At 44.2% G+C, this 17,933-nt stretch overlaps 1 protein-coding gene across 1 annotated transcript in view; it reads right to left on the reverse strand.

The window, feature by feature from the left end:
• The window catches only part of LOC138493020 (2'-5'-oligoadenylate synthase 3-like), a 352,001-nt gene that overhangs the window by 303,464 nt on the left and 30,604 nt on the right, over positions 1-17,933 (reverse strand). Inside the window, exon 2 of the mRNA XM_069620269.1 lies at positions 6,197-6,503. Coding sequence (XP_069476370.1) covers positions 6,197-6,503 — 307 coding nt within the window. The remainder of the gene's footprint in view (positions 1-6,196; positions 6,504-17,933) is intronic.

The following is a 17,933-nucleotide window of genomic DNA, read 5'->3' on the forward strand; positions in this document are numbered from 1 at the left end:
CCTAACTGAATGGGGATTCTCTATTGTGAAGCATCTAACACAAAGGTTATTTGTTTTGTTGAGATCATTATCACCATCTACAGCATCTATACACACACACAGACACACACACGCACACACACACACACACATATAACAGTGCACAAGCATGGCACAAAGAAATGTCACTTTTCCTGCACAACACCTCCAGCATGGTAGACGCATACTCGCAACCAAACAGGCACACAGACAGTGCTTCTAGTACTGCACAAAAAGACTACCCGCAGCACTACACTACTAACACACAGCACCCCAGCACTGCACACATACCCGCATGCACACATGCAAACACACAAACAAGCACACTGATCTCAGTACCACAGTGTACATACATACCACCCCAACATTGAACACACACACACACACACACACACTGCCCCATCACCACACACACAAGCACACCACCCCCAGTACTGTGCAAACACCACTCCAGGCACTGCATAAACCACCCACTGCACAGCATACGCAACCCACAGCATTGCATATTGCGAAGAATCCTGCGGATCCCTCACTGAAACCCTGCCTACAATCTCCTTCCAGGGGGCGAGGGGAGGGTATACGCTTCCTGATCCAAAACCCTGGGAGTGGTGTACTGCGGGAGGATCACGTGGGTGGAGACAGGCCCCAGGGTAATGAAGAGATTCCGTGGGATGAGACGCAGTATATTTCCTCTGAAGGGGACATTCTTTCCAGTATGCCAGAAGAGGTTCTGGCTTATTGTCATTTTAATATCTCTCAACCTCTGCATAAACCTAGAGTGGTAGCACCTAAGGTTGTAACATCTAAACCTATTATATCAAAAGAAAGAATCCTTTTTATCCCTAAGATTAAATGCCCTCCTCGATATCAAAGCTACACTACAAGGGATAGTGAAAGCGTTGCCTTCTCTACCGCATCTTCTTCTAATAGACTTTTATTTATTTATTGTTTGCTTGTTAGGCGCTTATACAATAAGAATATACTGTTTCAAAGCACCCACAGGGCAGGGAGGAAGGGAGGGTACATTACAACACAATATTAAGAGCTCAGGGGAAGAGGAAGAGGGATGAACCTACTATGCCTTGTGAGTATTCAGAACGTGCAAGTGCAGAAAGGAAGAGGGAAGAGGGGGTAAGTGCTGGGGAGCCCAAGCTCGTGGGAGAGCCATGGAGGAAGTGCCAGGAATGTTGAGTGCTACACAGCCAGAGCCGCGGGAGGTGTAAGTGCGAGTCTCTAGAGCGGAGGGTGTGCAGATGCAAAGTGCTGTGGATAGACAGGAGCTGAGAGTAATCAGTGAGGCAGGCCAAGTACCCTTAAAACCTATATACCCTTTGTGAAAAATATTAAGAGAATTCAATCTACCTTTAAAAGTACATCAGAATTAGAAAAACCTAACTTTGAGAAAGTAGACTACATGTCCCAGAATCCCATAGGGACTGAGACGAAGAAGAGGGCTGAAGAGGCATGTAGAAGTAGAGTATAGGCAATTAGTGCTACAACATATGAAACAACATCAACACCATGATTTAAAACATTGAATAGTGCTTTAGAACATAGACAAACAACATTATTAAAAAACCCAATCTCTGAACTTCCTCAGTATGCAACCGTTATTTCATAAATGGGGAGCAAACTCAAATTTTGTTATAAACTCAAACCCAAGATGCTCGGGGTTAGTTAAACTCCTTATGCATACAACAGGGGTAAATTAATTACCATTGTTAAAATGGGCCACTAAATCCCCAACTGTCTTCAAATAAAAAAACAAGGAAACACCCTTAATGTACATTCCTGTCAGCTCAAGCAATAAGCCCCCAAAGGGTGCGCAATAAACAAGGAAAACTAGAGACATACCATGTTTTCAGCTAACATTTATCTACTTATTACTATTATACTTACAGGAACGGTATTTAGCGGAAAACTTTGCCCTTGAGGTGGAGTTATAAACATTTCACTCGCTTACTGAATGCTAGTGAGAAGACACAGTAGGAAACCACAGGAATGGGAACTTTTTGCAAAGCTGCAAAAAGGAAGCTTTTTCAAAATGGACGTTTAAAGCTACAAATGAGATTGCCTTGACTTATAGATACCCTCTCGCCCTTTTTCCTTGTTTATTGCGCACCCTTTGGGGCTTATAATTGCTTGAGCTGACAGGAATGTACATTAAGGGTGTTTCCTGGTTTCTATTTGAAGACAGTTGGGGACTTAGTGGCCCATTTTAACAATGGTAATTCATTTACCCCTGTTTTATGCATAAGGAGGTTAACTAACCCTGAGCATCTTAGGTTTGAGTTTATAACAAAATTTGAGTTTGCTTCCCATTTATGAAATAACGGTTGCATACTGAGGAAGTTCAGAGATTGTGTTTTTCAACAATGTTGTTTGTCTATGTTTTAAATCATGGTGTTGTTGTTGTTTTATATGTTGTAGCACTGATAAAGCCTTTGAATAAGTCTACTAATCCTGAAGAAGACATTGACCAATGGTTCTGTAAAATCTGGCCAACTGATGTCAAGTCGAAACTATACAAAAGGAAATCCAATGATGAGAGGAATACTACTAGAATAATCTTGGCTACTTGTAGTTGATACATAATGGTGGACTGTCAAAGTAGGAATATTACTACTGCAAAAGTTATTTAGAATGTCTCTATACAAACCAGATTTGGCTGTGAAGTTGAATGGTAGAATGGTGTGTTAGTGATATGTACATGGGAGAAATGTTTACACAAAAATGCGCTATTTGCACAAAAAACTTTTGTTTACAAAAAATATATGTTTATTGGAAATGATTGTTGTCTTATAATTGTTTAAAATTATGTATTTTAGAAGGAGCCGGGAGAGGAGCTGGAACAGGAGTTGATAGGGTGGCAGTAGTAGTAAAAGGAGAAGAGCACAAGGCTGACAGGTCATGAGGAAGTGTGATCACTTAAGGGATGCTGGGACACGGAGAGAGCAGATTTCACCTGCAAGTTCTTAGAGGGTCCTGTGTTCACAAACCCTGCTTTGCCGTGGCTGCACTGAGAGAGGTGTGCTGAGAGTGAAGGTCTTCCCAGGTGCGCCTAGTGGCTGTAATTGGAAAGCCGTGCTGAAGCCTGAGGACCGTAGCAAGAAGCAAGTTAAGGGACAGAGGAGTGCAGGATAGGCGTGGCCGGACCATAGACACATGTGCTGCAGGTGGTTGTGGGAACCAAGTGTGCCTAGAGCTGTAGAAGAAGAAGTAGAAGTCAGGAAGTTGAAGCAGCCCACAACCGCAGTGTTCCTGGAGCTGATGAGTGAAGCTTGGTGTTCAAGTTCACTCTTAAATGCTTGCCGGTAACTGTTTCCAGCTCTAAAGCATCCCGCGTAGAAGAAGTAAAAGTGGTTAGTTGCTGTGAAAGTTGTTCTACACAATGGAAATGTATCACACGCACTTCTAATCAAAGCTACAGTGCTCACGTGTGAAGAAAAGCCTTTCCATTTTCCATTGTTAAGCTTGTACATATTGCCGGAGTGGTCGCGTGTCTCCAATAAAGGACGGGAAACATTTTAGAAAGTCTCCAAAAACGTAGAAGCTGATTTTCACAAGTGTTACAAGATCTTAGGACATCAAAGGAAGGTCACGTGTGACCTATTATACTTCCCGACCGGAATAAAAAGTATCTCTGTGTTAAGACGAGGACCCTTAATGACAATTGAAGTTGAAAAGTTACTTGAAAGAGTAGCCGCGTATACCTAAAACAGATTTTCCTTTGAAGATTGAACCTCATAACTCTAAAAACGAATACTCTTTTGACATAAAAGTTGTTGCATTAATAAGGAGAACAAGCATTACCCAAGCCAAGAGGTGAACCCTTTATATAGTGAAGAAAACCCTTTTTACATCAATGCACCTAACGGGCGAAGATGTTAAAGGTCCAGTCTCCTCTGATACAAGTGAGACATTGTTATCTGAAGTTCGTAGTTTGGCAATACAGCTTCAAGGAAGCTACTGGAACTAAGAAGGTGTGTACAAAGCTGGGGAAGGGAGCTGGGTGCGTGTAAGAAGACTAAACAAATAACTTGTAATGCTGAGACAGTTGAAGTGGGGAGAGAGTCAGTCTGGAAGCAGAGGCGGGTTATCCTTGTGGCAGAAAGACAGACTGTAGAGGGAAAGAGGCTGCCCTTTTCTTGGAGAATAGGAAAGAACAGTGCCTTGCCTACCTGTAGAGGTCAAAATGTCTTGTCTTTAAAATGCCTAATCATTCTCATTTATTAATCATTCTCATTTATAAAGTCGAAGCGGAAGTACCAGAACTGTGGATATGTATAATACTGTCAGTTGATGTCACATTTGAAGTTGATAGAAGTAGTGGCATACTGTGGAACCAAAGTGTCGGTTTGACAAGTAACAGTAGTGAAACGGTGGTTGTTAGGAGGTGGGAAGAAGCATCCTAACAATTATACCAGATATACTGCAGAGGTTACAAACACTTGTAGAATTTTAGAAGAAGGAGTGGCTAATCTATTTTCTAAACTGTGGCAATGCAATCTTGGAAGGAAGACATCCAGTATTACCATTGGTGTTATTTTCTTGGCTACATTTGGGATCTTTTCAACTGAAATCTGGAGAACTGTTACCAGTGGATTTTTGTTTGATGAACTTTTATCTCATTTGGAATTTACAAGAACTGGTTCAAGATTTTATCCTTCTGTTTTACTTTTTTGGGAGAAATTGACTTTGAACAATCCTGGGGAACGGATTTACGCAGGACAGGTGAAAGTCATCCAAATTGCTGGTTATTTGTTATTCATTTATTTATGTTGTTGATCATATATTTTACATGTTTGTTGTTTAGAGTGAGGGCCAGTTTGTTTCTTTTAGGAGTGATCCCTAGACTAGGGAGGGAACTCCCTGATAGAGGAGGTTTAGCGAAGATTTATTTACATCTTTTTCTTTTAATAAAATGTTTATTTCTGAGAAACATACAAGCAGTTGTCCGCCTCGCATTACTGACCCCTACCAATATACAGACACTGTCCTTAGCACTGCACACACTGTCTCCAGCACCACACACACACAGAGCCGCAGTACCACACTACACACACCCGTGCAGCCACAATGGACTTCGGTCTTCATGTGCTAAATAGGCATACTCGAATCTGGGATTACGTTGATTTCTGAACATAATGAAAACTGAGACTCCCTTTTTCCTCATTTTTACATATAAATACAGGCAGAAATCACCAGATTTCGTTTCAGTATTTATTTGTACAAAGTGGAAAAAAACAAAATGCATATTTCTTGGTTGGGTCTTTAAGTTATCCAGCATGCATTATTTGTGGAAAGTAACTTAAAAGAGATTAAATAAGAAATGTAATTCCTTTTTCAGTTGTTAAAATGGCTGCAGATATGCAGACCTTGGGCCTCATTACGAGATCGGTGGTAAAACCCGCTGGTAGGTGGTGGGCTACCACCGACCCTGTAACACTGTTTCTGCCACCTGATATCCTGGTGCCACCTGGATATCATGAGCGGCGGCGAAAAGGTAAATCCCCATTCCTGTGGAGTAGAACAAAAATGGTTATATTGGCCTTGTGACAATCCTACCGTGCAAGTGCATGACAAGGTGGTAAGTGCAAGGGGTGGAGATAAAGTCAGAAGTGCAGGAGTGGGGTTCCCCCAAGGGTGGGGATGGGAAGTTCTGGGTGGGCCTGTCTAGGGACACTGAAGCACTGGCACTGTTTTCTAATGGTGCCGGTACTTCAGGGAAAAGCATTCTGGTAGGGGACTGGAGGTCAAAATGTCAGGCAAAATGCCAAACTTGTAATGATGCCCCTTGACTTGTTGTGCAATAACCCAAGCCTGCTATGGGCAACCAAGAACTAATGTGGATAAAATACTAATGACCACATATTTTTTAAATGCAAAAAAAGAAACGTATAAAAACAAAGAAAATGACCAAAAATAACCTGCCATATGATATTATGTCACTATCATACAAATGACTGTCCTTCCCGGACATATGATGGAAATTGCTGGCAAATGGTGTCATTAACCGGAGACATGATAACAATACCTATATCAATAACAATTACTGGCTTTGTCAGTACTTGCTTTTAAATCATGATGCAGTCTGTCCTCCACACGTCCCCCCACATGCACTTTTCAAGTTAAAGGGATCTTTGCTTTTTTTGTACTTCGTGACCTGGATATTCACCTAAAATGTCATAAGCAGGAAGAACGTCCACATCAATGGCCTCCTTCACCTTTCGGGACCGGATGCTAAAGGTCAGGGAACGTGGTTGGCACAGTTGACCCATCGGATCCAGTTTGTCTCTTGGTTCTTCAATTGTGACCTCATAGGCAATGGATCTCGAGCACTTCTTCAGCATTTCATAGATTTCAGAGATGACATCGCTACGCACCTCACGCTGGTCTTTTAAAGTTTGGAAGCAGCTGAGGAAGACCACGAGGTCTGCATCAGACCCATTCTTCAGGGTTGTGCCCTTTCCTGAGGATCCACCCTGCACAACCAAAAGAAAAGGTTAATTTCTGTGTGTAGAATTTCTGTGCCCCATACCATATTTTACTACTGACCGAAAAGGATAACAGCAGTGCATGGCAAGCAGATCTAGAAATGGGCCAGCAAACGGACATTCAACACATAATAGCAGTGGAACTGTTCAGAAAGAGATCAATATGAACAACTAGGGGCTCCAAATGCCTAGGGAACACAATGGGGTAAAAACCAAATATCTAACGAAAGATGTTCCCGTACGGCTAAAGTTTTAGCAACATTTTAATGAACTAGTAGTACCTATTCAACTGGTAGCTAGAAAAGAGTAAATCATACAATTTGGCAAATGTACTTATATCACCAGTCATGCTAAACCTCGGTAGTGCCATTTATTGATAGCACCTAACATGGAAACCACACAAAAAAGTATAAACACACGAATTTTTATTATTTAAAACAATAAACAATGATGTGCAAAATAGAAAAACATATAAAAAATAAATCTTAAAATAAATACAAAATACATTCAGTATTGTAAGAAACAAAAGAATAAGAGAGATAAAGGGGAGAAAGATAAATAAGAAGGAAGGGCATAGATACAACTTCCGCTAGTAAGCGTGAATGCCACGACCGGCGGTCACAGGTACACATGCACCTATGACAGGAGCGTGGCAGGTATGGCGTTTCGGTGGATTATAACAGGATAAAGACCACCTTCTTTAGGAAGTTTAGTCCTAAATTCAGCCCCTAGAATACTCCACAGTAGCCTGCTAGACCGGCATATTGGAAAACAGGGCACCTGATATAGTCCACTTGAATATGTGGGAGCCACCTCAGGAGAGTAAGGACACAGCTACAGGCGGCACCGTCATCATGTGAAAAGAAGCGATGACAGGATGCAGCATTAATCAATGCAGAGAGCGACGTAATTTACAAGCCGTCAGAATGCAGCTTTCATCAAAATACGGGTCTTATGTTTCATCTGCCGAAGTGGCCGTATGTACGTGCGATATTGGCAATAGCCATGACTCGCCTCGCAGATGAAAAGAGTCCGTGTTGAGTTCTGTACGTGAAAGAGATCAATGACAGCATCAACTGTGATTTTAAAGATCATTTTCAGAGGCTTCGCCTCAAAGATCAGATTAAACCTTGCAAGCCACTTGGGCTAAATACCCTATCTGGAGGTGACTTCAAGAGTAATTGACCAGAAAGTCGAAACCACGGACAACCAAATATCGTTATCACTCACTGAACTGAATTTTGGGTCCATATCATCATGCAATTAATATGTACCATTCCAATTCTTTAAGCAGAAAGGCATGTCTGTAATGGGACAGATGAACATACTTATTGTGTACTTCAGACACACACTCATGAAATATTGCAGTGCTCAAAGTTACTTGAATTGTCATCTTTTCAAGGTTCATGGAGTTGGGTAGGGCGGCTTTAGCCTCTTGCTACAGAAAGAAGAAATAATCAATTTCCAACTGATGCATCCCTCGACGCCTACAAGGCTACTGTGAAGATTTTTTAAAACACTCTGTTGAAGGCCAAGGAAGCTAAGCTTAATGCTAGGATTGAGACAGCTAAGTCCAAGCCTAAGGAATTGTTCCAAGTTCTACAAGAGCTAAAGGGTAGCCCGGTGGATCCTCATTCAGAGGCGGACAATGAATGGTGCCAGAAGATTCATGACAGTTTCACTCAGAAAATGAAACTACACCAGCAAAGCATTGCAGACCAACTCATTCTACTACAATCTTGTGGTAAACGAACGTCTCTGGGTTCCTCGCCAAATGGCTCTCAACTTTATTGCTTCTCCTTTCCAGAGGTATCTGAAGTAGAAGTTTGGGACACTGTGATTAAAATGAGTCCACCCTCATGTAAAGGGGATAGTTTCCCTGCTTCGCTGTTCCAAGAGTTTTTGAACTACCTTGTGCCTTGGGTGACCAAATTGGATTATTGCAATAGCCTGTTGGTTGAATCCTCTCAGGCACATGTTAAGTCTTCAGGTGATTCAGAATGGAGCTGCCCGTGCCGTTTGTGGTATTGGTCGGCTGCCCCATGTCACGGAGGCCTGTAGAAAACTGCACTGGCTACCTGTCAGTCAAAGAATCAGGTATAAAGGCACCACCTTAGTCTTTAAATGCTTGCTAGGTGAAGCCCCCAACTATCTTTCAGACAGATTTTCTAGGGTCCCTTTTAGGCAAACCCTTTGCTCTAATAAAGACATCATCTTACAGCAACATCAAGTCTTCCTGAAAAAGATTGGTGGCTCAAGCTTTCATGCCTGGGCCCCGAGTCTTTGGCTGTGAGTCGAGTGCCCAGTTAAAAAAACAATTAAAAACGTACCTCTTTGATCTGGGCACAGGTTAATCTTTTTTTTTCTCTACAGCCTGACCATATTTCTTAACCTGATCTTAATCCTCTGCATTTTGCATGTTGTGGGTTTTTTGTTGTCTTTGTCTTGTGAGCACCTTGAGGCCCATGGGTGTATGGCGCTATATAAACATTTAGTAGATAGATAGAAAGATAGAAGCACCATGCACAGCTCTTTCACAAGATGAGAGAACATCCATGTTCTGTGAAAAGACACAGTTATGTTTGGTTATGTTAGTTGGTAGTTGTAAAATGCTTTGTTCACCCAATGCCGGCACATGGCTGCCGGTAGCCTAGCTTAAACTACAGGAACAGGCTATGGATGAGATAATCAGGTTTGGAGTAGAAGTCGTTTATTAGTTTCTTTCAAACTGTTAGGTAGGAGAATATGGCTTGGGGCTTGAGAGGCAATGCATTCTATTGTAGGGTCCCTGCTTGGATCAGATTAAACTTGGGTGATCTCCGGTAAAAAGTAGTTTTAAGGATTGCAGGATGCAGGCAGAGACTTACAATTTAACTCAATTGGCTATGGTGATGCCGCATTTCCATGCATGGACCTGTGAACTATGCACTGGGCTTTGAAGAGGACTTGCTGCCTCACTAGGAGCCATGATGTAAGGAGTCTGTGTTGTATTGTATTGTATTGTATTGTATTCGTCATTTATATAGCGCCCTTTCCCCATTTGTATGGCTTCAATGCGCTTTGTGGTTGGAATCCCCTCAGGGACTATAGTCCATGTGTGGGAGATTCTAAGAGTTGATTTATAAGACATGTGTGTGCATTTTTCCAGGTTAGGATTTAGGTGGCCTGGCTAGTAAATAAGCAGCCAGTAAGCAGCCCGGAGGTCAGACACGTGGGCGGGTGCTGTTGGTGGTTTAGGATAGAGTGCTAGTGCTGGAGATTCGATATGTGTCCAGCTAGACCAACATTTTTTCGTAGGGTGTCGCTGTATACTAATGGCAGAGGTGTTGTGGTACATCAGGGGTTTCAGTGTGAACAGCTATGCGAGCTGCTAGACCGGAATTGCATAGCCCCAACTGCATTCTAAAGTGCATGGATGGGTGGCCGTGCCTGCGGCCTATGTCCATGGTCTATTCAAAAGAATCTTGGTGGTCTTAGACTGCACTCCACCTAATCTAGAAAGAACAATTTGGCAGGATATAGGCTTAATGTAGCACTAGTGCTCACGGTTGGAAATACTAACGGCACGCATGCCAGCATGCCCCATTAGCAACCAGGCTGAGGGGCTACAGCCAATCAGGATGCACGGAACACGGGCTGTATTCCCTAATAGAAGCCCAAGTTATGAGCAGCAGGTTGGTTGCACGCACCTCACCCACAATAGCCTCTAGCATCATTCCCCTATTTCGCCTCCCTCCGCAGACCCTACCAGCAACCCCATTACCACCCACGTACAGCAGACACAGGTGCAAAGTCTTTGTTCAAGTCCCCTGAGCTATCAGGAAGGATAGTTCATGGGGCAACGCGTTTGTCTTGGAAGCAAGACAACGCAGCACAAAACAGGTTTGAATTCCGATCCCGCGCTTATATAAAAGAATTATTATAATTAAAATATAAAATAAATAAACATACCTTTTCCATCTGCGTAACTGCTCCCCCAAGTACGTTTGTGCTCTGTGTTGATGACATCATGCTAATTGTTAGGAAAGTTTTCTCTTTCTAGCAACTTTCCCTCTATTTTTATGGACCCCCCAAACATTTTGCTTTTATTTTTTAATCTGACCTGAACTTTTTACAGTGCAGTGAATCCTCAAGCTTCACTACACTGGCTATTGCTCATTTGTCATGGAGAAGCTGGCATGTCCTTCAGGCTGTCAGCACTGGAAAACATTGTATACCTTAGTCTTTTGACTTTATCACTTTTGGTAACTTGTTATCACTTTTGGTAACTTTCTATCATTGTACAATGCCTCTTGCAATGCAGTACAATTGGGTACACTTTTTGTTTTGCCCTAGACTAACACTCAGAGGATTTCTGGTTACTTTAGGTGTGTCTAAGGGACAAGCTGGTGGCAGCAGTTACTTTTTGCTATTTTATTGGATATTTTTATTTAGCTTTACCACGTTTAGAGCGTTTGGCTACCTACTGTGGCTAGTGTATGAACATGGCCATGCCACAAGGTTTTTCGTTTGTCCCTTGGCCATCTTGTCACTAACCCTTCTTCCTAACCTGTGAGGACATGAAAATCCTTATATCGACATGCAGTGCCTGGGAAAGCAGAGGCTTTTCGTGGGCTACTGCAATGCCATGTGTGTTTGCTGCCAGGAAGTGGGTTGGGACTGTCTGGGCCCAATACAACATCTGGTTTCAGTGTGACTGCGTGGTATGCATGACCTGTGCCACCAGTGGTTCTGATTGGACTACTGCTGAGGTGTGTGTGTGAGGGCCAGATCCTAGATTAACTAGTGGGAGTTTCAGCTCGTAACTACCTTTTGGATAAGAAGAGGACCCCTGCACCCATTCTAGAAAGATCCTGGATGAAACCGAAAGGAGCCAAGTATCCTGTCAAGCTGCAAGACGAGCAAGGAGCCCATGGACCCGACTGAAGAAGGCCCGGTGACTAACTTTTGCTTCTGTACCAGAAGAGCCCTGCCTTGTAGGTGATCTCCAGAAGTCCTGCGAGGGAGCTTCGACCCTTGGAGTGGAGGGAACATCCATTCACGATGTCAGCTCGGTGTTCTGCGAAGAAGACCCCTCGGAAGTGTCCCTGAGCCAATCTGGGGGTGACTAGCTCAGAGTTTGGGCTACCGTACTGCAGACATCGCCGTTCAGTGTTAAGGCCCGGAACATTGGGGATCCACAGTTTGTGCCACTGGGGTCGTCCCTGCCCCATTTCATGGCTCCAGCATCAAGGGGACCCGAGATATGAGGCGGAGTTTGACCGTGAAGATGCCGGAGGAGTTTGACCGTTTGGTCCTGAAGATGCCCCTCCTCACCCCAGATTCATGTTGAGACGAAGAGCCCGAAATGCTCGCAGCCACCAATCTTATTTTGGACGAATTCCGAGTGCACCAATGATTGACAAATACACTGAAAGGTATCCTCTCAGCCAGCCATAGAGACATAATACAATGCAAGTCTTTACATGTGTAGGAGAAGAACCAGATATTGTGGACAGAGAAACCTATATTGTCAGCCTCAACTAAGTAACAAGAAGCCATGGTGCTGACATCATTAGTGACACCACAACATAGCAGCTTTAGACATGAAGCACACTCACAGTCCTGCACTGCATCACACAAACACACACTCATATACATGAAGAACATGAGAGCACCGTTCTATAGATAGAGGACAGATACATAAACATACTGTCATTGCTTGTATTATTTTTTCATTAGCCAAATGCAGTAATGCAGAACCGCAAGGCACAAGAGATCCTGAGCAAGCTTGCATATATGCTTAACGTGAACAAACCTATGGGACTACAGGGATATATATGGAACCTGATAGGACCGTGTGTGACTAACATCTAGATAACCTAGCATAACATGGACAATGTAGAAACTGCATTATAAAGGTTAGGGAAATTACAGCAGACCTCAAGCCACTGAGCATGAGACGGCAAAGCTCATTCAGGAGTCACGGAGCATAAAACAAACTCCCAGCCACGATCAGAGATATGCAGAGACATTCCAATCCCAGACAACTAGCGCACCAGCTGCAGAGAAACAAAATAATTCCTCATAAATGGGAGCTGCAGAGCTCAATTCTGTGTCCCTAAACAGTGGTAGAGCCAAATGAGACAATGGACAGTCATCCGTGGTGGGAAAGGGGAGCCGATCCCAGCAAGCCAGACACAGAATGCAACAAGTGTTGCCACGCGAGGAGCACATTCTCATAGGCAAAGCTGGTACACACACGAGTGACAATACAGACATATAATCGTTCACATCACCTTGAAGAGTTGCACAGCGATCTGAGAATTTGATCGAGTCCCAGGCATGGGCAGATCAGCTCTAGCCAATCACAGCCTAGAAGCTCAGGCGTGGATTGCAAGGGGCATGAACCAATGGTAAGCCCACTACTCTGCAACAATGCAATAGATAGTTTCTTGGGGGTGGGACAGGCCAGCCACCTGACATGCAAGGACCAGTAGAATAACACCTATAGGGGATAATTCCTGTTTTCCTGTATTGATCCTTGTTGGTTTTGTAAACCGCAATTTGTACTTGCCGTTGGCTAAGTCCTCTGTTTGTTCTGGGGCGGGTGTTGGGCCCTCGAAGTCGGAAGACCCATAGCCATACTCTGGCATACCTGGGAGGCCCTCCCAACAACAGTGACAATTGTGTCCCCCTGCGTCGCTGTGCATCGGTGGCTGTCATCCAAAACAGCTTTCCTGTATCCAGTCCTGTGCTGGGAGGGGCCCTGCATCGAGTTCCTCTGCATTCTCCATCCTGAAGACCTTGCATCAGCATTTGTCGCTGACCAGAGAAGTGCTCGAACCTGTAACCTCTGGGGATCGAGGACTGGAGCTCACTGTGGGAAAAGCGACCTTGGACACTCTTCTGAAGACCTCCCAATTCCCAAGAAGAATCAAAGTAAGGGGGGTGAGTAGTAACAGTAATTTGATAAACCTTTGGGCACAAGGTCCCATAAATCTTAGGGATGGACTTTAGAAGTAAGTGTTGTATCTCTGTGGACTAGTAGTGCTGTGTACTAATACTTACCTTCCTTTGCAGTGGTTTGTTATGTATTATACCCTACTCCAGTGATTTCATATATGTGTCATTTATTAGTCTTATGTGATAATATTGCATACTATTAGTCATTTTTCATAGTGTTGCATGGCTATTAATAAATAAGTATTTCTATAACTGTCTAAGTGTGTTCCTTGACTGTTCACTGTGTGCACTCATTGAGGGCCCCTTACTAGACTCACCCTTCTTGAAACTTAGCCTTGGCCCCTCGCCTAGCTACCTTGAACTGGTTTGGCTGCCGCTGTCATGAAACGTCGTCTGCGTCACTTCTGGACATCATGGTCCTGGACCCATAGGGGATTGAATACAGTAATCCTTCCAATATGGCCGCCTGATATGGAACGCTGCTTGCCAGTCTCTGCGCTCCACGCTCTACGTTCTACAAAACAGACACGCCCGCGGCTCTGTGCGTCTCAACCCTACTGCTTGCTGTAGTTGGACGTGTGTTGCCGGAGTTCGCTCAGAGCTTTCTTCTGATTCTTGGTTCCCGGTTCCTTGAATTCCCCTTCCTTCCGCCCTTTCCTCTGCCTTACCTTCAATCTTCCTGGATTTTCACCCGAGCTCGGGTCACAGCGTTCCGTGCCTCCGAGTGCGAGCATCATTTCTTCCTGGTCTCTGTCCTGGTCATCTGAACGTATCCTGGTGTTGGATTGTGAACATCACGCTGGAATCCGAGGACCAGTACACATGTTTATACAAATCCCGGACCGTGAGAAAGAAGACGCCACAGAAGGTCACAAGCAAACAACAAAAACAGGTGAGAAGAGGAGAGACTTGTGACAGATTGAGACGCCTAAAAAACGATACCGATACAGAGATGGAAGCTGCGGTTCAAGACCTCATGCGAGGCATGCAGGAACTAACCACAGAGGTCCAGAACCTTTAGGCTGAGAATGTTGCATTAAAACAGCTAGTCTTGTCACGTGACTCTGCAACTAAGGAAAGCGTGTTATTGGGAGGAGTAGTGGACAAATATGATGGTTCTTCAAAGACCCTCCGTGCCTTCTTTGATTCATGTTTAGTGCACTTCACCTTCAAGCCCTACTACTTTTCCACTCCTAGAACAAAAGTGGGGTTTATGATCTCACACCTCACTGGTAATGCCTTGACCTGGGCAACCCCCCTAGTCAATTCGGGCAATGCCCTCCTGGATGATTATGATGGGTTTGTGGAAGCCCTAAAGGCCATGTTTGATCGCCCAGAGCAGGTTTACAGCGCTCAAGAACGTTTACTTGAATTTCAACAAGGATCCCAGGATATGCTTACCTATGTGACCCGCTTTAAACAACTCGTGAAGGAAGCTGATTGGTCTCAAGAAGCCAGCTTCACCCTCGTCCGAAGAGGTCTGAATGAAGAAATAAAGGACGAGTTAGCCAGGGTAGCTCGCCCAAGCTCCTTCCAGGCTCTCATGGACCTTTCCTTGCAAATAGACTTTCGAATCCAGGAAAGAAAAGCAGAGAAAAAGAAGTCTTAAGTCAACTCCCCAAAGGGCCACCTCAGACCATCCATCTAGACCAGAGCCCACAGCTTCTCCGACCTCGGACCCAGAACCCATGCAACTGGGGGCCATCCGTGGACCCATTACCCCACAAGAAAGGATGCAACGGATTCACACTGGTCTGTGCATGTGTTGCGCCTCCGACAAGCACCTCGTGAGAGAGTGCCCTATTGCTCCTCCACGGCGTTCGGGAAACGCCAGCTCCCGATCCTAGATGAGGCACAGTTTCGGCAGAGAGATGTCTGCTCCACATCAATTCCATCCTTGAACTCTCCTGGGCAAAATAATCTTGTGATTCTACAGGCCTTTCTATTGCCTTCCAAGAAAGAATCTTACCCCATCCTGGCATTAGTGGATTGCGGATCCATGGGCATATTCATAGATCATGATTGGGTAACTACTCACAACATTCCACATGAAACTCGAAAGACTATGCAACCTGTAGAGGCTATTGATGGGAGACCCCTGTCTTCAGGACCCATAACCCTTCAAACTAAAGAGATCTTACTCTCTATAAACCACCATCAAGAGAGGATCAAATTTGACATTATAAGATCTGCCCACTATCGAATGGCTCTAGGCATGCCCTGGTTACAGAAGCATAACCCTTACATCAATTGGGCAGCAGGCTCCTTGTTTCTTGGTTCTGAACACTGTATGTCCCACTGCTTATCCCTAGATTCCTTACCAAAGTCCTCTGAAGACTCGCAAGTGATTCAGCAAAGTCCAGTCACCATCTCTAACATCATCCGGATTCCCAGGGCCTATAAGGCCTACACAGATTTATTTTTGACCGCCATAGTTCAAGCTCTCCCTCCTCACAGACCTGAGGATTGTGCCATCGATACTGAACCTTCAGCAGTGATCCCTTTCGGGTGGATATTTATTTTATCAGAACCTGAAAAAAGGGCCCTCCGGGAATACCTGGATACTAACTTGGAAAATGGCACCATACGACCATCTAAATCCCCGGCAGGTGCTTCGTTATTTTTCATTCCCAAGAAAGACACCAAGGAGCTCAGACCATGTCTAGATTAACGTGGCCTTAACCAGTGTACTCTCAAGGACCACTACCCATTGCCTCTCATCTCGGATATCCTGGAAGCAGTCAGAGGTGCAGTAGTCTTCACAAAATTAGATCTAAGGGGTGCCTACCATCTTATTCGTATAAAGGAAGGTGACGAATGGAAAACAGCCTTTAGAACACCCTTTGGCCATTTTGAATACCTTGTTATGCCCTTTGGACTTGCTAATGCCCCAGCGGTCTTCCAACGTTTTATGGACCGGGTATTTTCTGATATGCTGTTCATCTTCGTCATTGTATATCTGGATGACATACTGATATACTCTAAGGAACATCTAAAAAGATGAAGAGCATGTAAAGGCAGTCTTACAACGTCTACGTGAACATAAGCTCCTGGCCAAACACGAGAAGTGCCTTTTCCATGTATCAACTGTTCACGATCTCGGATTCGTTCTTAGTCCAAAGGGGATTGGAATGGACTCATCGAAGGTAGACTCCATTCTATCCTGGCCCGTTCCAACTACTATAAAACAAGTTCAGTCCTTCTGGGGCTTGCTAACGTCTATCGGAAATTTATACCAGCCTTTTCAGAGATTGTGCATCCTATTATTACATTGTTAAAGAAGGATACCCCCTTTCAGTGGACCTCAGCCCAAGATACGGCGTTCCAACAGTTCAAGTCGGTTTTCACACAAGCTCCCATCCTAGCTCAACCCGACATTGATCGACCTTTTCTTGTTGAAACTGATGCTTCCAACTACACCATTGGGGCAGTCCTAAAACAAGAATTTGGTGACAAGCTAGAACACCCCCATCGCCTATCTTTCTCGCACCTTGACTCCCAGTGAAACTCATTATTCCGTCCTGGAAAAGGAATTACTAGCCATCTGTCAAGCCTTCACTGACTGGCGTCATCTCCTCCTGGGAGCCAAACACCCGGTGCAAGTCCGCACGGACCATCGGACTCTTCAAGTCCTGCAATCCCATGAATGTAGAAACAGTCGTCAAGCCATTGGGCCTTCTTTTTTGCTCAATACCAGTTTCAAATTCACCATGTCCTGGGAACACACAACATAATAGCTGATGCCTTATCCAGACGTCCTGATTACGAACCCCTTGAAGATCGGACTTTTCCTAAGATGTTTCCCCACACAATATTTGTTGCCCAAGCAATCACCCTCCTGGTGGATATTCAAATTCAAACTCAGTCCTCTGATACCTGGAAGGCGTTTAAGAGAAACAATCAATGGAATCTCAAAAAAAAGGACGGATATCTGTTCAAGGACAATCACTTGGTCATTCCCACTCCTGGACTGAGACAAAGGATCACAAGCCTATGTCATGATACTTTCATTCAGGATACTGTGGCATCACCAACACTCTCCATCTAATACAAAGACAGTTTTGGTGGCCGAAGATGAAGGATGATATCAGGATCCATATCCAGACATGTGCAGTCTGCAATCAGAACAAACATGATAATAAGAAACCGGCAGGTCTCCTGCTCCAACCAGCAATACCAACAAGACCCTGGGAAATCATCACCACGGATTTAATCGTGGAACTACCATCTTCCAGGGGCTGCACAACTATCATGGTTACCATTGATTTGTTCACTCATATGGCGCATTTTACACCTTTATACAAATTGCCATCCTCATCTGAACTTGCCGGAATCTTCCTGGAACACATATTCCGGCTTCATGGGCTACCCTCCAAGATCATTTCTGACCGAGGACCCCAGTACATATCCCAGTTCTGGAAACAATTATGTCGTATACTGGGAATCCAACGTGCCTTGTCCTCAGGTTATCAC

This window comes from Ambystoma mexicanum, chromosome 10, assembly GCF_040938575.1.
Source record: "Ambystoma mexicanum isolate Mex_15411 chromosome 10, UKY_AmexF1_1, whole genome shotgun sequence".
NCBI lineage: Eukaryota > Metazoa > Chordata > Amphibia > Caudata > Ambystomatidae > Ambystoma > Ambystoma mexicanum.